Here is a 22,119-nt window from a genome sequence, read left to right as displayed (position 1 = left end):
AGAATTCCTTTTTAATGACTTTTATATGGTTATCACCACGATTACTGAGATATTCCTTTGATGGACATCAGAGCTAAGGTGAAAGGACTGTCTTAGTCATCTTTCCTCCGGGTGAGATGATCGCAAAAGTTCAAAGACTCCTTCCTATCCGATTTTAAAATAATTCCAGAAATAGAAGAATCATTGCTTAACTCAGTAGCCTGTTCTGGTGTTTAATCATCCTTAGCTCCAGAGAATCACCGCCCCCCACCCCTCCTCAAAGTGCTCTTTCTGTAGTGAATCCCTCTGCTTTCATCTCTGTGAAGACGGAGAATAACCCGTCACCGTGGCAGCGCCTCCAGCCCGTGCCTCTGGAAGGTGTTCTCAGGATGCCTTCATCCCTCGGTTCGTAGGCAAAAGAAAATCTGACTTGGCCTTGAAGTGTGTGCGTTCCTCTGGCCCCACCCCTCTCCCGGCTCCACCATTTCCACGAGATTTCCCAGATTTCCCGGAGAGGGGGAGGTTCAAGGAACGCATCTCTCGCCTGAATCATTTTTGCAACAAGCTTTTATTACTTTTTTTTTAAACCCATATAAGAAAGACATTTCAAAAGAAAGCCTCAGAACACACATTGGACCACACAACGGCAAAAGGCACTCCAGCAGTCACACCCGCCCTGGGCGGGAAGGGGCACTCACTCCCTACTCACTGCTGTTTCCGAGGCTCGGACCCCAGCCCGGGTCCCTGGTCTAACTGTGCTTTCGATTAAGGTCTGAATTTCCCCAGTTTTCTTACTTCATAAACACCCCATATCTTTATATATAGCTATATGCCTTATGTATATATGTACAGGACTTTTTTATCTTCTCAAAAATAAAACGGCCACCCCTTCCGAGGGGGGGGTCTCAGCAGCATTCACAGCGGTTGCAGCAGCGTGCCTTCTGTCGTGTTCCAGACATGCAGCGTGGAGGAGAGGGCGCTGCGCCCGCCTGCAGCAGGGAGGGGATTTTAAGGGAGGGAAGTGATAAGGCTGAGCAGGAGGTGGCAGATAATGGGGGTTTTTATGATGGAAAACATCTTTTTGAGCTGCTTAGCTCATCCAGTTTTTGCAGCTCTGAAGACCAAGAAGTTTGCATGATGAAGGGTCTGCATTCCTTCTAGGATCAGGGGTGTGGTGGACTCAGGGAGGGAACTTGTGCAGCTACACAAAGAAGCATGGGCTTGAACTGACCCAAGGACTTGGGAAGGCAGAGAACAGCGAAGACATGGGTCTCTCAGAGTCTGGACTGGAAAACCGGCCCCGCTTTGAAAGTTCAAGTCCTCCCTCTGCCCTGGAGTGTCTCTGCAGTCCTGGCTCCTGGCTTGAATTGCTTGGCTGGTTTTAAGTTTGACCCTAAGCAAGGAGCCAGTACAGATGCAGACGTCGGGAATCTGATTCGCCCTGTCCAGGTGGCTTGACCTCACTTCTAAGAAGTCAGGGCCCAGGACCTTAGACGCGCAGAAGCTCTGTGACCCTCACCCCATGCTTGGGGGGCAGGCTCCCCTGTCCTTGTCTCTCACACCGCCGTGCTCCACTTCCTGGCAGGAGCAAGCCAGCAGCAGAGCCTCAAGCAAAGGCCGGGGTTTCTGACCCTCTCTGAAAACAAAAAGGCACGAGGTCAGCAGGAGGCCAGCCCCACGGTGGACAGTGCTTCAGACCACGAAGGAGTCCCAAGTCGGTTGAGTTGGAGGGCCCCCCTCGGTAGTCAAGGCAGCTCCTCCGGCAGCACCTGGAGATCCCACAGTCCAGAGGGAGGAGGGAGGCGGTCCTGGAGGCCGAAGGGGAACCGAGGAAGCCAGGCCCCTGGCCGCTAGTTGGGGAGGCCTGAAGACGGCTTGGACTTGTTTACCTGCAACACGTTTTGGCTTCAACTATCTGAATTCCGCACTCGGCAGGAGACTTTAAAAATAGTTAAATGGCTGGTTTCACCTTAGTGGAAACAGTGAGGATGAGGGCAATATTAAATTCAAAATTGCAACTTAAAAACAAAGAGTTGAGGAAGATGTGGCTGAAGACCACATGCACACAGATATAAATGCCTTTGGGTTTACACATGTACAGACTCTTGGGCCATCAGGGCCAGGGCAGCTGCAGCTTCTCTGGAAATCGCTCAGGCAGCCTCAGCTTTGGTGCTTCTGACCCGAGCCTCTGGGGCCAGAAGCTTTATGACCATCCCTTACCCGAGAGCAATGGGCACCTGAGGATGGTGGGGGAAAATTCTTTTTTTAAAATATTTATTTATTTGACTGCACAGGGTCTTAGTTGTAGCACATGGGATGTTTTAGTTGAGGCATGTGGGATCTAGTTCCCCGACCAGGGATCGAACCTGGGCCCCATGCATTGGGAGCTCGGAGTCTTAGCCACTGGATCACAAGGGAAGTCCCGGGACAATTCTTCTATGAGCATTGTCCTGTTTCAGGGGCTTAGCTCAGACCTGCTAAAGGAATATGCTACAGTTCTGGACTCATAAATAAAGGAACTGTGGATGGCAAATAAGAAACAAATTGAAGAAGACTAAAGGCCGGAGAAAGAACACATGTCTCTAAACCCCTTTTCTTTCCTTTGCCAGCTGGTGTAGGGAGAGGCAGCTATTTGGTCTGCGGAAGGCTTGCAGATGGCGAGACGAGGCGGCCGGTCTTGCACGCGCGCGCGCTGCTCCGGGGCAGTGTGCAGAGGCACAGATGGCGGCGGGCAGGCCCCGTGCCTGCATGCACACGTGGTCGCCAGAGGCGTCGTGCCACATCCGGAGCTGATGGGCGGGCACAGATGCACCCACCAGACGTGTCCTGAGAAAGTGTCTGTTGCAAAATAATAATTAATAATAAAAATTAAATCCGCGGGCTTTTGGGAGAAGGGGAGGCCGGACTGGCTAGGCAGGTTTGCCCTGGGATTTTCTTAAGGCTTCCTCCAGTTTCTGTCTAAACTTGTTGTACTTCTTCTGCACTTGTTGGACTTTGTCCTGCTCCTCTTTCTCCAGGATCGTTAGGAAGTTCTGGAGCTCAGGGATGGAGAAGGCGTCCCACTGGGTGGCGAGAGGGAGATTGGGGGAGAGAAAACAGGAGACAGGTTAGACATCGCATGACGGAGGGGCCATGCCAGCTCCCCCTTCACACCGCTTGCTACGGAATAGGCAGGTGTGATGAACACAGCTTGAGGTCTCCATGCCATATCAGCAACAGAATTTCAAATCCTGGCATCTCATGGCCAAGAGTTAGATCATAAGCCCTATTTTGATTGGTTTATGCCGTATTTTATTGACTTAAGCCATATTTATTGGGGAATCAAAAATCTTAAATTTCTCGGTAGCAGCTGAGATCCTAACGGTGATGCTGGAGCTCCCTGAGACCCTGGTGACCACCTGGAGCTGCCTGCTTTGGGGCTGACCAGCAATGGGTCCCCCAGCATGCAGCCCCCGGAGTGACATCTGGAGGAGAGCTGGGCTTGGACTCAGGAGACTGGGTGTCAGCCTGGCCCCGCCATGCGACCCTGAGCACAGAACTCCACCCTGCTCAGCTGTTTCCTCATATGCTGTGGAATTAGGGTGTCCGCCTCCCGCGGCTGGCAGCGCAGATAATGAGATGAGTCACTTGCATGGCTCTGCAGGGCCTGGCGGGCTGGGCCTGGCTGGTGGGACCTGGCGTCTTAGGACGGAAGGCAAGTCCGGCTTCTCCCGGCTGACCCTGGGACTGAGGCCCCCATGGCATCAGGGACTTGGACTCCTAAGCTCGTTGAACACAAAGGAACATTAAGGTTTATCTGGTTTAACCTCCACATTGGGGAAATCAGAAAACTGAAGTCCACGGAGGGAACCATGATCACAGAGCTTACAGCCGCAAAACTTGGACGAGAAGCCAGGCCTCTAAACGCCAGGCCTGTGAGGTTCCCATGGGGCCAGCAACGTTCAAACAGTTTCTGTGGGACACTCTGTCCCAACAGAACCTCCCAGTCTATCAAAAGGAGGGAGAGCAGAGCTTCCTGGAGGAGGAGGGAAAAAGACAGGCCTAGATCCCCCCAGTTTCCACAGTGGCTCCCAAGACTGCTTCTGCAAACCCCAGGCCTGCACTGAGGGCGGTGTAACAAACTGTGAGATGCATCTGCTGCGACCCCAGGCACCCCGGGACGTGGGAAGCACCTGCTGGGTTCACCCCACCCCACACCGCAGGCCGGGCGCTTCCCGTGGGGCAGCGAGGTCCGTTTTCAAGAACTAGGGAGAGACAACTGACTCAACAATACCCGTGCCCGGGGGGAGCCCAGAGCTGGCGCTTGCTGAGCCTCAGGACATCCTCAGGAGCAAAACGCTGGGTGGAAGACAGGGAGGTTCTCAGCACCCTTCACCCTGAACGTTCGGAAGTAGGCACATGGAATCCTGTCTTTCCACAGGCCTTGCCAGACACAGGCCCTGACCTGCTCCCCCAGAGCGCTTACAATCCTGACTTCGGCGCTGACCTTGGGCCACACTCGCCCCGGCTCAGCAGCCGTGCTGGGGAGTGAGGACCGCGCCCACCCAGCAAGCTGGGTCTGTGCAGCAGGCGGAGGCGCCCGGACCTACCTCCACCTCCCCAGTTTCGTTCTCCTTCAGCACGAAGCTGAGGACGTCCGTGTCAGGCCCGGCGAGTAAGCGCAGGTAGAGGGGGCAGTCAGCGATGGAGAGTTTCTGGAACAGCACTGCAACATGTATATTACCACATGTGAAACAGATCGCCAGCCCAGGTTCTATGCATGAGACAGGGTGCTTGGGGCTGGTGCACTGGGATGACCCTGAGGGATGGGATGGGAGGGAGGTGGGAGAGGGGTTCAGGATGGGAACACATGTACACCCACGGCTGATTCATGTCAATGTACGGCAAAAACCACCACAATATCGTAAAGTAATTAGCCTCCAATTAAAATAAATAAATTTAAATTAAAAAAAAAACTACTCAGTCTACAAATAGAGAACTATTTTCCTTCCTAGAGGAAGGAAAAATTCTTAATTGATTTAGGTTCAAAATAACAGTAAGACAAATAAACTCAAAACAAACAAACAAAAAAAAGAGCACTGCAGACCAAGAGAGGGCCTGGGCTCGCCTTAGAGTGAAAGGGCAGGGGCTCAGGATGGCCGGGACTGATTGGGATGCAGGGGTGTTTCTAGCCATGTTTTCAACCTAACGAAACGTGCCTGGCGGGAACAAAGGGTAACAACCGGTACCTTCGGTGTCTGCTAGGGTGGGAAGCCTGTTTCCACTCACGTCATCACCCCAAAGGTTCGAGGGAGTGGTCCCATTCCCCAGATTAGGAAGTGAACGCCCAGGGGTGGGTTTCCTGCAGCCACGTGTGAAGGGAGGGTCTGTCTGCAGACCTGATGCCACACGGGAGGCTGGGCTCTGGCGCCACGAGACGCCCACCCCTCCCGCTAAGTGTGACCGGGCTCGCCCAGCCAGAGGCGGGAAGGGTCGTTTCTGGGGGGCGCGCGCTCTCTCCTACCCTGCCCATCCTTGTGTATCCGCTTAAAGAGCGCGAACTTCTGGGGATTGTCCACGACCATGAACTTCTTGAGCAGCCCCTGGATGACCTCGCTGACCGTGGTGGAGCTGCTGATGTGCAGCTGCTTGACGGCATCGAGCGGCAGGTAGAAGGATGTGCGCTTGTCCGTGGTGGCCGCGGGGTCCACGTCCTTGATGGCGTCATAGATGGACTGGGGCCGGATCCCGGCGGGCACCGTCACTGGCCGCCGCAGCTTCAGGTGCACCTTGATGAAGCCCGTGTAGCTGCCATCCTCGCTCTGCGGGCGCAGGTTGGGCGCGGTCAGCACGGGCCTGTCTCGCCGGATCGCCCACCCGCCACTCGGGACCCGGGCTGCAGAGGCACGTCCTGACGCAGTGCCATCCCAGCCACACCCGCACCACCTGTCCCTGAGATCCCTCCTGCCTCTGCTGACCCGGGGATCGGCAGGAGAAGGCCCGCAGGACCGGGCTACTGCTGCGGCTTCCCCTCCCCAGGGGCTCACGTTGCCTGCCCCAAATCCCCTGCCACCGGGCAGATGGGGCGATTGCCTCTGCTGAGTCCCCAGGCCAAGAGGCAGGGTCTGGAGTGGCCTCTCTGGTCGTCCCCTCCAAACCAAGGAGGAGCAGGCAGGCTCTGTGATAAGATCCTCGGGGAACCAGGGCGCTGAATTTCCTCCTACATCTCTCTCTAAAACCCTAGAGACTTAAACCCCAGTCCCTCTGCAACTGGATTTTTCTGGCGTCCATCCGGCTGACACCCCCAAAGAGCCAGTTGCCAGCAAACACCAGCAGGGGGCAGGGCTCCTCCAGCGTCTCCCCTGAAGACGGCCTTTGTGAACCAGCACGAAGCTGGTGCCTTCTCTCTGAGCTCTGCAGTCAGAGAGGCTGCCCCAGGCACAGGTTGTAAGGACCAAGAAGGGGAGGAGGGCTGCCTGCTCCCCTTGCCTAGGGCTTCCTGGGCCCCTAGTCACCTGCATATCATTTAATGCCTACGGGTGCTTTGACACATGGGCACTAATGTCTCTATTTTATACTGAGGCTCAGAGAGGTTAAGGTTTCCCAAAGCTTCAACTTAAAGAGCCAGAGACGGGATCTGGCTCTCATTCTATAGCCCAATCTGTTTCCCCAGAGCATGGACAGCCCAGGTTCTTGGCCTCACATAAGCCCGGAGGCTCCAGAGACCCAGAGAGGTGAGCGCCCTCCTGGGGAGGGGAGCCCCAGGATTCCGAGGGGGAAGAGGGGAGCCAAAGCGGACGGGGCTGTGAGTGAGGCGGGGGCAGGGGCGGGGAGCGGGGCGGACGCTCACCAGCTTCATGCCCAGGCAGTCCTTCTCCCGGGCGTTGTAGCTCTCAATCTTCTGCTTGATCTCCTGTAGAGTGGGCGGGCGCTGAGGCTCCTCGGGGGGCTTACAGTCATTCTGGAAGAGACACAGACGTGAGGGTGGACACGTGCATCACACACGCTTCTCAGGATGAGAAAGGGAGTGACCGATTCCGCCCAAAGGCCTCTCCAACCAAGAGTAAGTGAGCACCAGCCCCACGGAGTGAATGGGATGGACTCAGGCTGAGAACAATCGGAGGTGAAATGTCAGCTGTGATAACTGCCTGGCCGGCTACCCCGAGGAAGTGGCTGAAACCTTTCTTGGTGCCAATCTCCTTGCCTGTGAAATGGGGGCAACACCCACCCTTCAGGCTTGTTGCAAGACCGATGTGAAAGGGCCTGGCATACAGGCGGTGGGGGTATGAATCTGCTGAATCGACAAAGCTGTTTTTCTCATTGAGGGCTGCTAAGCAAAGATGCATTCAGATGCTATGGGAGATGCAAAGAAATGCAAGCCGTGGTCGTCTCCTCAAGGAAGTAACAATACAGCTGGAGAGAGGCATGCACACGTGGTCCCAGCGTATGCTGAAGGGAATGACGGCAGCTCTCCCAGGCTGAGGGGGCCAAGGGCACACGGACATCAGCTCAGGCCCCAGGTCCCAGGGCTTTGCACACAACTACATATATGGGCTTCCCTGTGGCTCAGCAGTAAAGAGTCCGCCTGCAATGCAGGAGACCTGGGTTTGATCCCTGAGTTGGGAAGATCTGCTGGAGAAGGAAATGGCAACCCACTCAAGTATTCTTGCCTGGGAAATCCCAGGGACAGAGGAGCCTGGTGGGCTACAGTCCATGGGGTCACAAAGAGTCAGACACAACTGAGTGACTAATACACACACACACACACACACACACACACATGTACATATACACACATACACACATGCACACACACATATACACACATATACACACACATACACAATACATACACACATATGCACATATTCACACGCACACACGTATCTTTCAAACGAAGGCACGCCTGGTGGGAGCAGGGGGCTGCAGCCTCCTCTGAGAGCCGAGGGGATGGCTCTCTGCCGGGGAACAGGGCTGGCCTGGGTTACTGAGAGCCTCCTCTGTGCCAAGTGCTCAGTATGCATTGTCTCATTTAGTCCTCAGAACCAAACTGTGAGTTCACCCACATTTCATGGGTGAGACAACCGAGCCCAAGGGGTCAGGAGCGTGCCTCCAGCCCTACAGTCTGCAGAGCTAAAGGGACTCGTCTGTTCTGCTGCATTCTTCCCACAACACCACAACGGGTTCCTCTGGCACCCCCCGCCCCAGACCCCCTCCAGGAAGAATGAAGCTGAGGACGAGAAGGTCAGCGTCCTTCACACTGTGGAGACAGTCCAGGTGAGCATTCTGGGGTCTGAGCAACTCTATCTGTCTGTCATTTCCCCGACTTTCTCTCGAGTCCACCGCCAGCCCCCCTTCCGTCTGTCTCTTCACGCTCTTCCCGTGCGGCTGAGCGTGTAGGAGCCAGTCTGCAGGAATAAACAGGTCAGTCAAAATCGGCTTAGAATTTGTCCATCTCAGAAATCCAGTGGACCCCATGGCGGGTCGGGATTCTCCTTTGGCAAATGAGGAAACCGAGGCCCAGAGGGCGATCATTTCCTCCCGGCTGCCATCACGCAGCACCAACCTGCTGGCGTCTGTCTGCTTTGGCTGGGGAATTTCACAGCCACTCTGCCATCACAGCATCACCCAGCTGAACACGCCGGGTTCCCGGGGCAGAGCTGCCCGTCCCACCGGCCTGTGGGAACCAGTCACACTTGGCAGGACTCCTTCACTTCCTCCTCTCACTTTCCAACCCCACAGGGCCGGTGAGACGTCAAGCTTGGGCTGCCGAGGGGGGCTGGTGTGGCCCCCACACCCAGGCCTCCACACGGAGATGCACTGATACCCTTTTTCCATCACAGCATCTTCCGCGGGCCTGTCTGCTCCTCTCTGAGGATGCTGGTCAGAAGAGCACTGTACGTCCACACGCCGTCTCTTACACACTCAATGTGCTCTTCCTACTTTACAGGTTACAGACAGACGCTCAGACAGATTGAGAAACACGTGTGTGGTCCCACTGCTAGTAAGCGTCTGCGCGGGCCCGTTACCCAGTCCGTCAAGCCTGCCCGATGATGCTCTTCTCACCGTGTGCTCACCCCAGGACAGCCCTCATCTGCTGCCCCCCTGGTGATCATGGAAATTCCATGCTCCGAGGCTTGGACGAGCAGCCTCCTCACCAAGACCGATACATTACTGACCTGTGAGATGTTCATCTAAGGTGTGTCTGGTGGGTCCCCAGAAACCTCAGGACTTGGGGCCACCATGTCACCTGTGAAGATGTCAAGGAGGGACTCCCGTCTCCCGGTGGGAGGCACCAGGATTCCAGGAATCCGTCTCCTGTGTGGCCACTCAGACCCCTGGGACAGGACCCTGAGTCCATTGAGGACCTTCCAGGAGTAGTCGTCCCCGGCGACTCCCTTCTGCTGGAGCGGAGCAGCAGCTGGTGTCAGCCGTACATCCGTCTTCATTCGCTGTCGACTTGCTCCCCTGGGACCCTCACAGTGAAGCATCTCATTCCTTGTCCCTCCCCGCTTAGTTCCTGGAGACCTCACCCCAGCCCCCAACCTGCGGGGCACCTCTCTACGGGACCAGGTGCACCTGCTGCCTGCTGGGAGCTTCCAGTCAGAAAGGCCAGCATCCAGTTATTATTACAAACGCTCCACTCCGTTCAGCTATGAAACATGCAGTCTCTTGCTCCTTAGGGCTTAACAGCCTTCTCAGGCTCCTCTACAAAAAAGAGTTAAGTGATAGAGAGAAAACTCTAGAAGCTCCTGGAAGATCTCTCGTGGTTTCCAAATGAGCTACAGCCATTTCCCAGTTAGAAAGGGCAGCTGCATCATGGCTTTCAAAGGCCAGTATTCCAGCCTGTTTTTGAACAGTAAGAGTCAGACCGGCCTTAACCTAAAGATTTTCCTTCCTGTTCTCTTTCCCGTCAGCAGATAACCCATCCAGCCCCAGCTTCCCACCACAAACCTGGGGAAGTGACGTAAGTGGCTGTGGGCACCCTCTGCAGGACTGACGCAGAAGACAGCTGTCCCGCTTCCCGCCCCATCCAGGAGTGCCAGGAGCCCTGTCTGGCCGGCATGCTCAATCTCCCACAATCAGACGGCAGCACCCCCAGGCTGCTGCCCACCCCAGAGCTGGCAGACAAGATCTAACCCGTGGACTGAATGAATCAGCTCCCGAAGCAGCCAGCCAGCCAGCCACCGCCAGGACTGTCCGCTCCCCTTCCCCATTCCAGAGAGGGCAGAAAGTCTAGACCAGTGCTTCTTAAACTTGGCTGTACGGGGACTCCTCCGGGGGAGCCTCAGAAACACAACAACACCTGGGCTCCCTCCTGGAGGTTCTGATTTCAGTGGCCTGGGGTGCAGCCTGGGCGGAAGGATTTTAAAAATCTCCCGGGGATGCTAGCGGGCAGCAGTGTTGGAGAAGAACTCCCAGGCAATTTCAGGCCTGCAGGGCCCCATCCAGCTGCAGGGTTAACACTTTGGCACCCACAGATATCCACTGCCCCCAGGGTTTACCGAGAAGGCAATATCCAGTGTCAGCAGTCTTCAGAGGGTAAGTCAAAGACCCCACTTTCTATTCACCTGCCGAATTCTCAGGTCCTCAAAGTGAAAGATTTGCCTCCATCTATGGCTACGAAGCTAGAAACCAGACAGATGGTTTTGTTTCCAGGGGTGGCCCAAGATGGAGACAGAATGGGAAATCGACTCTGTTATGGTTTTAAAGATACAGGCATGGCCCCACGAGGCATCTCTCCTAGGAGGCTGACGCATCTCGGTGTCTCTGGCATGGATGCTCTGATTAAGCTCCTGGCATGGGTGGCAGATGGTTGAGCTGTTCCTAATGCATTCAGCACATCCAGGGCACTGGTGAAAGCAGATTTGTGTTCCTAGGTCCTAAGCCATGGAAAGGGCGGTGTCCTCTCTTAACTCTCAGGGTTATTGGGCCAGGTGAAGAGGCTGGGTGCTAGGCCTCAGAGTAGAGACACGTCCTGAAACAGTGATCCTCAAATTTTCAGTTTAAGTACCCATTACACCAAAAAAAGAGAGGACCAGCCTCTGGTGGTCTGGGGCCCATCTCAGAGCAGATTTACCCCAAGCTGAATTTTACTTTAAGAAAAAACCCAAACACTGGCTAATCTTGCATTTCAATTAATGATATAAAGTCTTACTTTGGGTCACTGGGAAGTGATCCCGTGAGCTGAGAAGACTCTGATTGAAGCTGGTGGCTTTAAGTCTCCCCCGCTGAGCACAGGGAACCCCACAAAGCCCCAGCAATGAGGGGCACCCCCAGAGTGAGGAGTGGGCTGAGGAAAATGTGCTGGAGCCATCAGAGACATTCAGGGTCCCCCTTTTTTTTTCTGGACCTAAATCACACAAACCGCATTTTTTGCCAGAAATTTCACTTTCCCTGTTTTTAAACTCATCAGCCTCTTCTTGCACACTGCTTTCACCATCTGACTCCTGTCTGTCTGAAGTCCCTCAGCCGTCAAGGCCTCTCTGATCATCTCAGCCCTGAATGGTAACAATGATGCTTTACCGTTATTTGCTGGCTAGCTCTGTGCAGGTACTGTTCTCCTCACTTAGCCTGTACTGTTAGCTGACTTCACTCCCACCAGAAGTTTATGAGAAGTGCACAATTATTATGCTCATTTCACAGACGAGGAAACAGAGCCCCAGGAAGGTTAAAGCTAACCCACATCCAAAGCTAACACTATCCTGTCCTGCACGTGAATCCCATCTCCTTCCATTAACCTCCGAGTAGACCACCCAGCTTGGCTTTCCTTCCCAGCCAGACTGAAGCTCCCTGATGGCCCACACCACCCTGAGGCCTCTTCCCTGCAGGCGGCCCAGCGCACAAAACCGATCATAAATGTCTGCTCGAGAACCTGCAACGGCCCCATTCCTCTGTGGGGAGCAACAGTCTCCCTTTCCACTGGGAAGTACAGCGCAGTGAGCCTTGCATTGCAATCTGGACTGAGTTCTGTGAGAGAAGAATGTCTTCTCCACCGTGGAATCCCAGAGCTGGGTTCCAGCCTGGCAACACCTACAGGATGAGCACGAGCCTGTGTTCACGTTCTGACTCCCACTGCTAACAAAGCGATCCTGAGAGAGCTGGATCGTGTCTTTAAGCCTTAGCTTGGTCATCTCTGTCGGAGAAGGCAATGGCACCCCACTCCAATACACCTGCCTGGAAAATCCCATGGACGGAGGAGCCTGTTAGGCTGCAGTCCATGGGGTCGCAAAGAGTCAGACATGACTGAGCAACTTCACTTTCACTTTCCACTTTTATGCATTGGAGAAGGAAATGGCAACCCACTCCAGTGTTCTTGCCTGGAGAATCCCAGGGATGGGGTCGCACAGAGTCAGACACGACTGAAGCGACTTAACAGTCCTCATCTCTGTAAATCATCTACTGTCTCATACGACTGAAGTAAAGGTAAAGCCAAATGAAATAGGGGGCATCCTGGAAATGATCGAACCCATCCAAAGACATGCGTGCTATTACTCCAGGCATATAAAGTCCCACCTCCGTGAGCCAATTTCATTTCTTTCCTGGAGCACTCCCTTTGGACTGGCCCACGTGCCAGAGGGTTTGTTCATTCCTGTCTCTACACTAGTGCTTAGCAGATTTTCTGTAAAGGGCCAGGCAGCAAATATTTCAGGCTCTGCAGTCTATCTAGTCTCCGCTGCGACTCACCTCTGCCACGGTAGCAGACAGTGATCACAGAATGAGTGTAGTTTCAATAAAACTTTGTTTGTGGATTCTGGCCCATGGACAATAGCTTGCCACCTCTGTTCTAGTCTGCTGTCTGTGTGGTCTCTCTGCCTGGAATACACAGTCCCCATCTCCCCTAGCTGCATCTTCTCTGTGTAGGACGCCTCTCGGGCCCGCTGCGATCTCCTCATTCTCTGCTCTCCTCATCTCTTAGACCCCTGACACTTCAATTCCCCAATGGAGAAAGGTACATACAGGTTTGTACTGGTCCCCACCTTTTTCCTGATAGCAGGTTGTATTGAGAAGCAGGTGTTTGCGGTGTGTTTCCTCCCAACACCAGTGGATGGGCCTTTGGTAACTTTTCACTTTACTGGAGTTCTCTCTCTCCACCCTTCCCTCACGAGGAGGTAGCAAATTGGCTGAGGAAAGGTGCAGGCGCACTCACCACTGGCTCAGAGACACTCCCAGACACCAGCCCCATGACCTCAAAGCCTCAGATTCCTGTCGTAGCAAACCTGAAAATCCCCACATGCCATGGACCTCTGCAACTGCCTGCTAATGTTACCTCCACCACTCCAAGAACCTGTGGAGGTGCCTTCACAGCCTGTATGACTACTTCAGCATCTAATTATGCACTGCCTGTTATTGTTTAATTATCTTTCCACATGTGTTAATCCCAACTCTCCAGTTAGACGCTCCCTGGAGGGAGTCAGATGTGACATCTGACGATTATTCTTCTTTTGCAGCCCCTGCAAGAGCTCGGTGGAGAACTAGGCTGACCTCCAAGGATGTGACAGATAAATAAATACCTGCTGATTGAGCAGCAGGGAAAGAGTGGACTAGCTAAGTGGTACTCAGCCTGGCATGGACACCAGCCAGGTCCAGGAGTGCCTCCCACCAACCTGCGCCGCGAGAAGGTGTGGGCTGTGTGGGGTTGCGGGCTTTGGTGGGAAGCTGTCAGCTCTTGGCAGTTTCTCGCTGAGGATGAACACAAGACCATCAAATGACCTGTGACCTCTGGTGAGTCACTTCCCCTCCCAGGGCCTCAGTTTCCTCATCTGTGAGATCATGAAGCCAGACCAGAGAAGCTCTAAGGCCCCTCTGCAATGCTAAGATTTTACACAGAAGGTGGGACAGGGTGGTTTCTTTCATCACTGCTTCCTCTTCTGCTGCAGAGAACTGGGTGTGGGCCGGGGGCCTCTGGGAGGGGCGCTGAGGCTGGATGGTCTGAGCTGTGGTAGTGATGACGGGTCTACAGCCGCGCTCAGAACCCGCCTAACGTTTCTCCATGACTTGACTTTGCTCCTTACTTGCCACTGGCTTCTCTATGTGTCTGCCAGACCCCACGCTGCCCAAGTTGGAGTCGGTCCACACCTTCTGAAGTCACACAGTTCAAGAAAGCAAAACAAAAACTCTCCCGGAAGCTGGTCACCATAAGCCTTTGCCACATTTCCTCTTTCTTAGCTCTTAGCAAATCTGTCAGCAGCAATTCTTGTGCCCCTTGGCTAGAAACCATCTCCAGCCTCTGTCTGGGAAGAGAGCCACTGGCGGCCGCTGCAGGGGAAGGACCACCTACAGACGCCTTCTGCTCCGGTCTGCTGCCCACAGCCGGCCTGACCCCAACCCTGGGGTCTCCACTCAGCTTGTCCTTAGAAGGAACCTCTGAAGGAAAGGGGCAGGCACCTGCTGGCCGGGCTGGGTTCAGAACACCCTGCTTGATGCCCAGATCACATTCAAGGCTCACTGGCCCCTTTGTGATAGCCTAAATCAAACGGGAAAGAGGAAGCCTGGTGGGGCTTCACCACAGGGCCCCCTGCTGGGTTCTGATGAGCTGGGTTCCCAGCCCCACCCCTGGCAGTGGGTTGATTCTCACAAGTCCCTCTGTGGAGCTGTCCAGTGTTCCGAAATAAAAGAACCAGAAACTCCTAACTATGGTCCCTGATGGGTTATTCCCAAAAGTGGAAGGCAAGAAGGAAGCATGCGTCAGTCGCTCAGTCGTGTCTGACTCTTTGTGACCCCGTGCACTACAGCCCACCAGGCTCCACTGTCCATGGGATTCTCTACGCAAGAATATGGGAGTGAGTTGCCAGTTCCTTCTCCAGCGGATCTTTCCAACCCAAGGATCCAACCCAGGTCTTCCACATTGCAGGGAGATTCTTTACCATCTGAGCCAGCTGGGACCTGGAGCCGTCTGAACAAGCAGAAAGTGAAAGTGAAGTCGCTCAGTAGTCTCCGACTCTTTGCGACCTCACGACTGTAGCCTGCCAGGCTCCACTGTCCATGCGATTCTCCAGGCAAGAATACTGGAGTGGGTTGCCATTTCCTTCTCCAGGGGATCTTCCCAACCCAGGGATCGAACCTGGGTCTCCTGCATTGCAGGCAGACTCTTTACCCTCTGAGCCACTAGGGAAGCCTAACAAGCAGAACAAGCAGAACCATGTGGAATTTGAGTTGCTTTGGGGGGATATAGAGGAGAAGCAATTAAAAAAGAAAAAAAAACACCAAAAAACAGAGAGAAGGAAACTAGAAAGAGACTGAAGTCACCAAAGACAAAATATGGAACATATGGTCATTGGGGACAGTCAGTCCACAGTGATGGACTGAACTGCTAGTGGGTTGGGGACGGAAAGGCGGCTTGGTACATGAAACTGATGGGGTGTGGTTCCCACGCTGGGAGCCCACAGGTTATCGGAGGAGGGAAGACAGAGACGCTCCTCCTGGGGACACCGGAAGAAGCATGGCGCACGCTGGGACCGGCCTGGGTGCAATCCAGGCAGCCCAGCCCAGCTCCAAGTGTAGGGGTGTCCTGCCCATGGACTCTGGGCTGCCAGCGTGTCCTGGAGCCATCCTGGAGTCCCTCCTGTTTTCACACGGCCCTCTCAGTCTACAGGCAGGAGCAGGCCATCTGGGGTAGCAGGAGCCCCATGCAGGAGGCTGGGCGAGCCCTGTGCCTGGGAGCTGAGGCATTTCAACTCAGGCCTGCAGTTGCCCATCGTCTTCGTGGGGCATTCTCGGGGTTCACGGTCCTAATCTCATTTAGTCCTCAGAGTAATGAGGGAGCCATGTTGCCAGCACATCCGGCCACATGTTGGCCTCTGCCAGCCACACCCTTGGTTGTCCGTGAATGTGGGCGAGTCAGTCTCACTGAGACTCAGGTTGCTTTGCCTGAGAAATGCAGATAAGCAGGTCTTCTTTATACATTTATGAGATTGCACATCTGGAAGTGCTCAGCACAATATAAGTACACAGTACGTGCTCAATGAATGGCAGCCAGCACCCACCCTTGGTACCCACCAGCAGGATCAGTAGTCATACATCTGGAGGGCAAAGGGAAGTTTGGTTGCAGGGACTGATCCCACGTGGAGTCCTTGTCCCCTGACCCTGGACCCCTGGCCGGCCTTTCAGTCTGGCCCACATTATGACTCCTGGGTGTGTACTTTCCTCTTCAGGGCTGTAGGCCCTTTTCTCCATAAAAAGGTATTGGAAATTATATGTTACAATTGGTATAAGGACAATACATTAATGTCATAAAGTACTTCCTTCAACTTAAAAGTTCATTTTTTTCCTGATTTTAAAAGGAATTAAAATATTTTTGTGGGCTCCTCGAATATTTCAGGCCCCTGGATAAGCAGGGGGTGCCTTCAGCTCAAGCCCCAGGTAGGGTGACCAGCTGTCCCAGTTTGCTTGGGACTGAGTTTTCTCAGGATGCAGGACTTTCAGTGCAAAATCAGGACAGTCCTGGGCAAACCCTAGCCCCTGGGACCCCCTCTCAGTCCTAGAGGGCCTCCCTCCCTCTCTTTCTCTGTCTCCTGTGGGCCCCAGGACACTGCTTGTGCTTCTGTCCTCTGTAAAGCTGCGTCCTTGTACTCCACCCTGGAGGGGTTCCGGACAGTCCCTGCGCCTGCCCCTCCCCCAGCCCGGCCTGGACACAGGTGCCTGGGCTTCCTCTCAAGATCAGCACACGTCCCTGCAGCTTGGACACAGAATGGAAGCTTCGTAAGGGCAGAGGCGGCCTTGTTCACAGACACAGTTCCTAGAACAGCATCTGGCACACCGCAGGGGCCATTAAATATTTGCTTAATGAATAAAACACCAAGAAGCAATATGATACACATGTGCACATACACACAAAACCCCAAAGACAAATCTAGGGAAATGAAAGGTTCCGGAATTGTCTGCGGGGCCTAGCGGAGTCCTGCTCCACGGCACGATCTATTCACTTCTGGGACAATAACTAGAAACCAGAGGAGATGCCTGCACACTAGATCCGAGGGTAGGTGGTGCAAACTCTTTCACTCCTGTTCTCCCCTCTCCTGGGCCTTCATGAAGCAGGCCCCTCTGTAGCTCAGAGGTCTAAAGTGTGAATCCAGGCAGAATACGGTGACACCCACGCTGCTTCAGGGGCCACAGGAGTTTCCCCTTGGGTCACTCTCTTGTGCCCTCAGGAGGTTCTAGGCCATGAGAAAGTCTATTTTTCAGTTAGTTTTCCTCACTGGGTTTCCTTCTAGGTCCATGTCTCCCCTCAGTCTCCCTGACGTCTTGGTTTGGTCATTCAGGACGAGAGGTTTTCCTCTTCATCTGAGAGAATTTGCCCCCCTGGAACTGACATATCTTTTTGAGATACTTTCCTTAATCCTCCACTTCTATCTAGGATTAGTGGATTCTTCAACAACAGCAGCTTATGCCCTAATTATTCCAGCACTGGCTTCATCTTCTACATAGTAGCATGAGTTGTCTAAGCCTATCTCCGTGAGTAGACCATGAGCACCCCAACACCAGGAATTGTACCATTTCCATCTCTGTATTCCCAGGGAACCCAGAACTAGAGCACTGCAGAGTGAATCAGGGAAGATGGTGGGCAGGGTGAGTGAGTGGTCCCCATACCTCGGCCTAGACTCCAGTCCTGTCAAAGACTGGACTTGGCTCTTTTAGAGTCAATTTAAAGAGGATTCCATTGCAAAGCATATGTCTGACAAGGGAATCAAGATCCAGAATATATAAAAAGCCCCTATAATTCACAAGAGAAAAACAACAGTCCCATTAAAAATGGACAAATGACTTGAATAGATACTTCTCTAAAGGAGATATACAAATGACCCGTAAGCAGATGAAAAGATATTTGACATCACCAGTCATTAGGGAAAAGCAAATCAGAACCACAACGAGATACCATCTCCCATCTATTAGGGTGGCTATTAACAAAAACACAGAAAAATAACAACCTGTGTACATTGCTGGTGGGAATGGAAAATGGTGTAGCTATTATGGAAAATGGTATGGTAGTCCTCAAAAGATTAAACATGAAATTACCATATTATCCAGCAATTCCATTTCTGAATATAAGCCCAAAGAAGTGAAAGCAGGACCTGAACAGAGATTTGCACACTCATGTTCATAGCAGCATGGCTCTCAATAGCCGAAATGTGGAAGCAACCCATTGACGGATAGCTGGATAAACAAAATGCGATACATACACACAGCGTAATATCACTCATCCATAAAAAGGAAGGAAATTCTGACACATGTTACAACATGGATGAACCTTGACAACATTATGCTAAGTGAAAGAAGCGAGTCAAAAAGACAAACACCTTATGATTCCACTTATATGAGGTTCCTAGAGTAATCAAAGAGACAGAAAGGAGAAGAGTGGTTGCCAGGCATTGTGGGGAGGAAGCAAAGAGGAATTACAATCTAATGGGTACAGAGTTCAGAAGATGCAGAAGTTCCGGAGAGGATAGTGATGATGGTGGTACAATCATGTGAAGGTGCTTAATGCCACCATTTAGAAATGGTTAAAATGGTAATATATATATGCTATTTATATATATTACTATTACAATTAAAAAAGATTCGCAATATGCAAGGCAAATGCTAACAAGTATAAAAGGGAAAATTAACAGTAACACAAAAATAGTGGGAGACTTTAATACCCCACTCACCCCTATGGATAGATCAACTAGACAGAAAATTAGCAAGGAAACACAAACTTTAAATGATACAACGGACCAGTTAGACCTGATTGATATCTACAGGACATTTCACCCCAAAGCAATGAATTCCATCTTTTTCTTAAGTGCACATGGAACCTTCTCCAGGATAGATCACATCCTGGGCCATAAATCTAGCCTTGGTAAATTCAAAAAAATTGAAATCATTTCAAGCATCTTTTCTGATCACAATGCAGTAAGATTAGATGTCAATTACAGGAAAAAAAAACTATTAAAAATACAAATATATGGAGGTTAAACAACACGCTTCTGAATAGCCAACAAATCACAGAAGAAATCAAAAAAAGAAATCAAAATATGCATAGAAATGAATGAAAATAAAAACACGACAACCCAAAACCTATGGGGTTCAGTAAAAGCAGTGCTAAGGGGAAAATTCATAGCAATACAAGCTTATCCCAAGAAACAAGAGAAAAATCAAATAAATAACCTAACTTCACACCTAAAGCAACTAGAAAAAGAAGAAATGAAGAACGCCAGGGTTAGTAGAAGAGAAGAAATAATAAAAATCAGGGCAAAAATAAATGAAAAAGAAACAAAGGCAACTAGTAAAAATCAACAAAACTAAATGCTGGTTCTTTGAGAAGATAAATAAAATAGACAAATCATTGACCAGACTCATCAAGAAAAAAGGGAGAAGAATCAAACCAACAAAATTAGAAATGAAAATGGAGAAATCACAACAGACAACACAGAAATACAAAGGATCATAAGAGACTACTATCAGCAACTATATGCCAATAAAATGGACAACTTGGAAGAAATGGACAAATTCTTAGAAAAGTATAACCTTCCAAAACTGAACCAGGAAGAAACAGAAAATCTTAACAGACCCATCACAAGCACGGAAATTGAAACTGTAATAAAAAATCTTCCAACAAACAAAAGCCCAGGACCAGATGGCTTCACAGGTGAATTCTACCAAAAATTTAGAGAAGAGCTAACACCCATCCTACTCAAACTCTTCCACAAAATTGTAGAGGAAGGTAAACTGCGAAACTCATTCAACGAGGCCACCATCACCCTAATACCAAAACCAGACAAAGATGCCACAAAAAAAGAATACAGGCCAATATCACTGATGAACATAGATGCAAAAGTCCTTAACAAAATTCTAGCAAACAATTTTAAAAAACAAAGATTCCAAGGCAGGGGAACCGGGAGGCCATGTAACCAGAGGGATTCATCTAGTTCTTTAAAGTTGGGAGTGTCTTTTACTTTCTCTATTCCAGGAAAATGAGGAGTCAATCCTACTTCTAAGCAAGTGGGGCCTCCTCCCAGGGCTTCTGGGACCAGACTCTCTTCTCAGGCCCGGCCACTCCTGCCAGGTGTGCTGAGAAGTGGCTGAAGCCTCGGGATGATCTGGACGGCCCCGGCCGCTCAGAGCAGTCGCTGAAGCCAGGAGGAGGTCACACAGCTTCTTAGCTGACCCTCCAGGGGGGAGCTCGGGCGCCACCCAGAAGCCTGGGCTCAGGGATCCGAAAGGGGGTCCCATCACACACACTCTGCAGAAACCCGAGTCATGGGGTGACTCCAGCAGCGGGCACTTCCCATCTGCTTCAGATGCTCTGCCCCAAGGCCATCACACTGGCCTCCGGCAAGGAGCGACCCTGGTTTGCTAGCTCACACAGCCCCAGGAGGTGCTGTGACAGGAAAAGGAAGATTCGGGGCAACACAGTTTCTGCAGGGCACAGCGTTGTGGGGTTCTCTTGAATCTCCCAAGCTGGGAGCGGGGGACTGGCTGGCCGTCAAAGCTCCCCATCCCCATCACAGAATGCTTTCCTTGTTCTCACCTACTGACGTCTCTCCACGCGAATGCTTTCAACACAGGGTTCCTCCGCTTCTAGGACCCCGTGTGCTCTGAGAGCCCTGCAGAGTCCCTGGGCTGTGAGAGACAGGTGGCTCTAGGAGTCCAGCTTATGTGTTCTTTTTTAAGATTTTTTTTTTTAATGAGGACCATTTTAAAAGTCTTTATTGAATTTGTTGATATTGCTTGTTTTGTGTCTTGGTGTTTTGGCCACGAGGCATGTGGGATCTTAGCTTCCCGATCAAGGATCAAACCTTCCCCGCCGTGCATTGGAAGGTGAAATCCTAACCACTGGACCATGAGGGAAGTTCCCTAGCTCATGTGTTCTAATCACAGGCCCCTTTCCAGGACACGGGCACCAGGACAGAAGGCGCCCCTTCTCCCACCATGCGCTGGACAGGGCATCCAGCACCATAAATGACTGAGAGAATTCCAGGGTGGTGAGCGGCACGTGGGGGCCAACACTCAGCTCCCTGCCCCTGCATGGCCATGCCTGCCAGGGGGGCAAGGGCGGCTGGGGTGCCAGCTCGCTGCCCTGCCGCTGGAGTGGGCCCTTCTTGGCTGCCCTCTAGCCGGAAGCCCCATCTGAGTCTTCAGGTTTGCAGGCTGGGCTGGTGCTGGGAGCCGAAGCCTCACCACTGGCTCCCATACACGCTCTCACCCTGAGCTGCCTGCCCTGCTAACCCGCCCACACGGGGCTCTGAGGTGACCTGACATGAAACACGTCTCAGCTGGTTATTGAGGGGCTCGGAGTGTTTCCACACGTGTGTCCTCTCACTGTGCCTGAAAGCCTCAGGGGCAGCAGGAACGTCTGGCTTCCTCTCTCCTAAATGGCCTGGCAAAGTGTCTCCAAGACGAATGCTGCTGACACGGGGTTACGTCTGTGGGCATCTTCCAGCCTCACTGCTGGGGCTTCAGTTATTTGGGTAATTCTGGAAAGAGCTCCAGGAGAGGCAGGACAGTTTAGGAGCTGGCAGCCCTGGCGTTAGGTCACTCAGGCCCAAGTTCTGGATCTGCCCCTTGCTACTATGGGACCTCTGACCCCCCTCAGTGCCTCAGTTTCCTCACTGCTAAATGAAAACTGTATGTACAACTGACCCTTAACCAGTGCTGGGGTTAACGGCATATGGCACATGGTGGGCCCTCAGTACCCTGCATCTGTGGACTTAGCTAACCACAGACCATGTAGGACCATAGTAGTTACTACTGAAAACCATCTGAAGGCAAGTGGACCCACGCAGTTCAAACCTGCACTGTTCATGGGGCAACTGCAGTTAATGTGAGGATTAAATGAGTCTCCACACTTAGAAGAGTACCTGGCAGACATCAAGGCCCACTAATTATTATTATTTTAAATTCTAACCATTTCCCAGCAGACCCCGGCTGCTGCTGTCTCTCTGTTCTGTGACTCCTTACGACTCCTCACACCTCCATCGAGAACCCTACCTCCTCACATCACAGTTCAACTCCCATCTGCATTTCTCAAAATGGCCTTTATCCTCCCAAACCCAGGGGTTCTCCATGCTTTCTTGCAGCCAGATGCTGGGCCCTCTCTAGTAGTTACTTTCCCCTGGAGGGCTGAGTCTCCCCATTTTACAGAAGGAGAAAGTGAGGCTGAGAGCAGGGAGCAGGCCTCCT

The 22,119-nt window shown here is 52.3% G+C and overlaps 1 protein-coding gene across 2 annotated transcripts in view; it reads right to left on the bottom strand.

Moving 5' to 3' along the window:
* Positions 1-528: 528 nt before the first annotated feature.
* Positions 529-22,119, bottom strand: part of RASSF5 (Ras association domain family member 5) — a 74,399-nt gene continuing 52,808 nt past the window's right edge. For both annotated transcript variants that reach the window (XM_061159947.1, XM_061159948.1), the window contains 4 exons: positions 6,809-6,919; positions 5,483-5,780; positions 4,569-4,684; positions 529-3,041 (listed from right to left, as the gene is read on the bottom strand). In XM_061159947.1, the coding sequence (XP_061015930.1) occupies positions 2,889-3,041; positions 4,569-4,684; positions 5,483-5,780; positions 6,809-6,919 (678 nt within the window). In that variant the 3' untranslated portion in view covers positions 529-2,888. The remainder of the gene's footprint in view (positions 3,042-4,568; positions 4,685-5,482; positions 5,781-6,808; positions 6,920-22,119) is intronic.

Source organism: Dama dama, chromosome 14 (assembly GCF_033118175.1).
Source record: "Dama dama isolate Ldn47 chromosome 14, ASM3311817v1, whole genome shotgun sequence".
In the NCBI taxonomy this organism is placed as follows: domain Eukaryota; kingdom Metazoa; phylum Chordata; class Mammalia; order Artiodactyla; family Cervidae; genus Dama; species Dama dama.
This window is presented reverse-complemented; position numbering and strand designations above follow the sequence as displayed.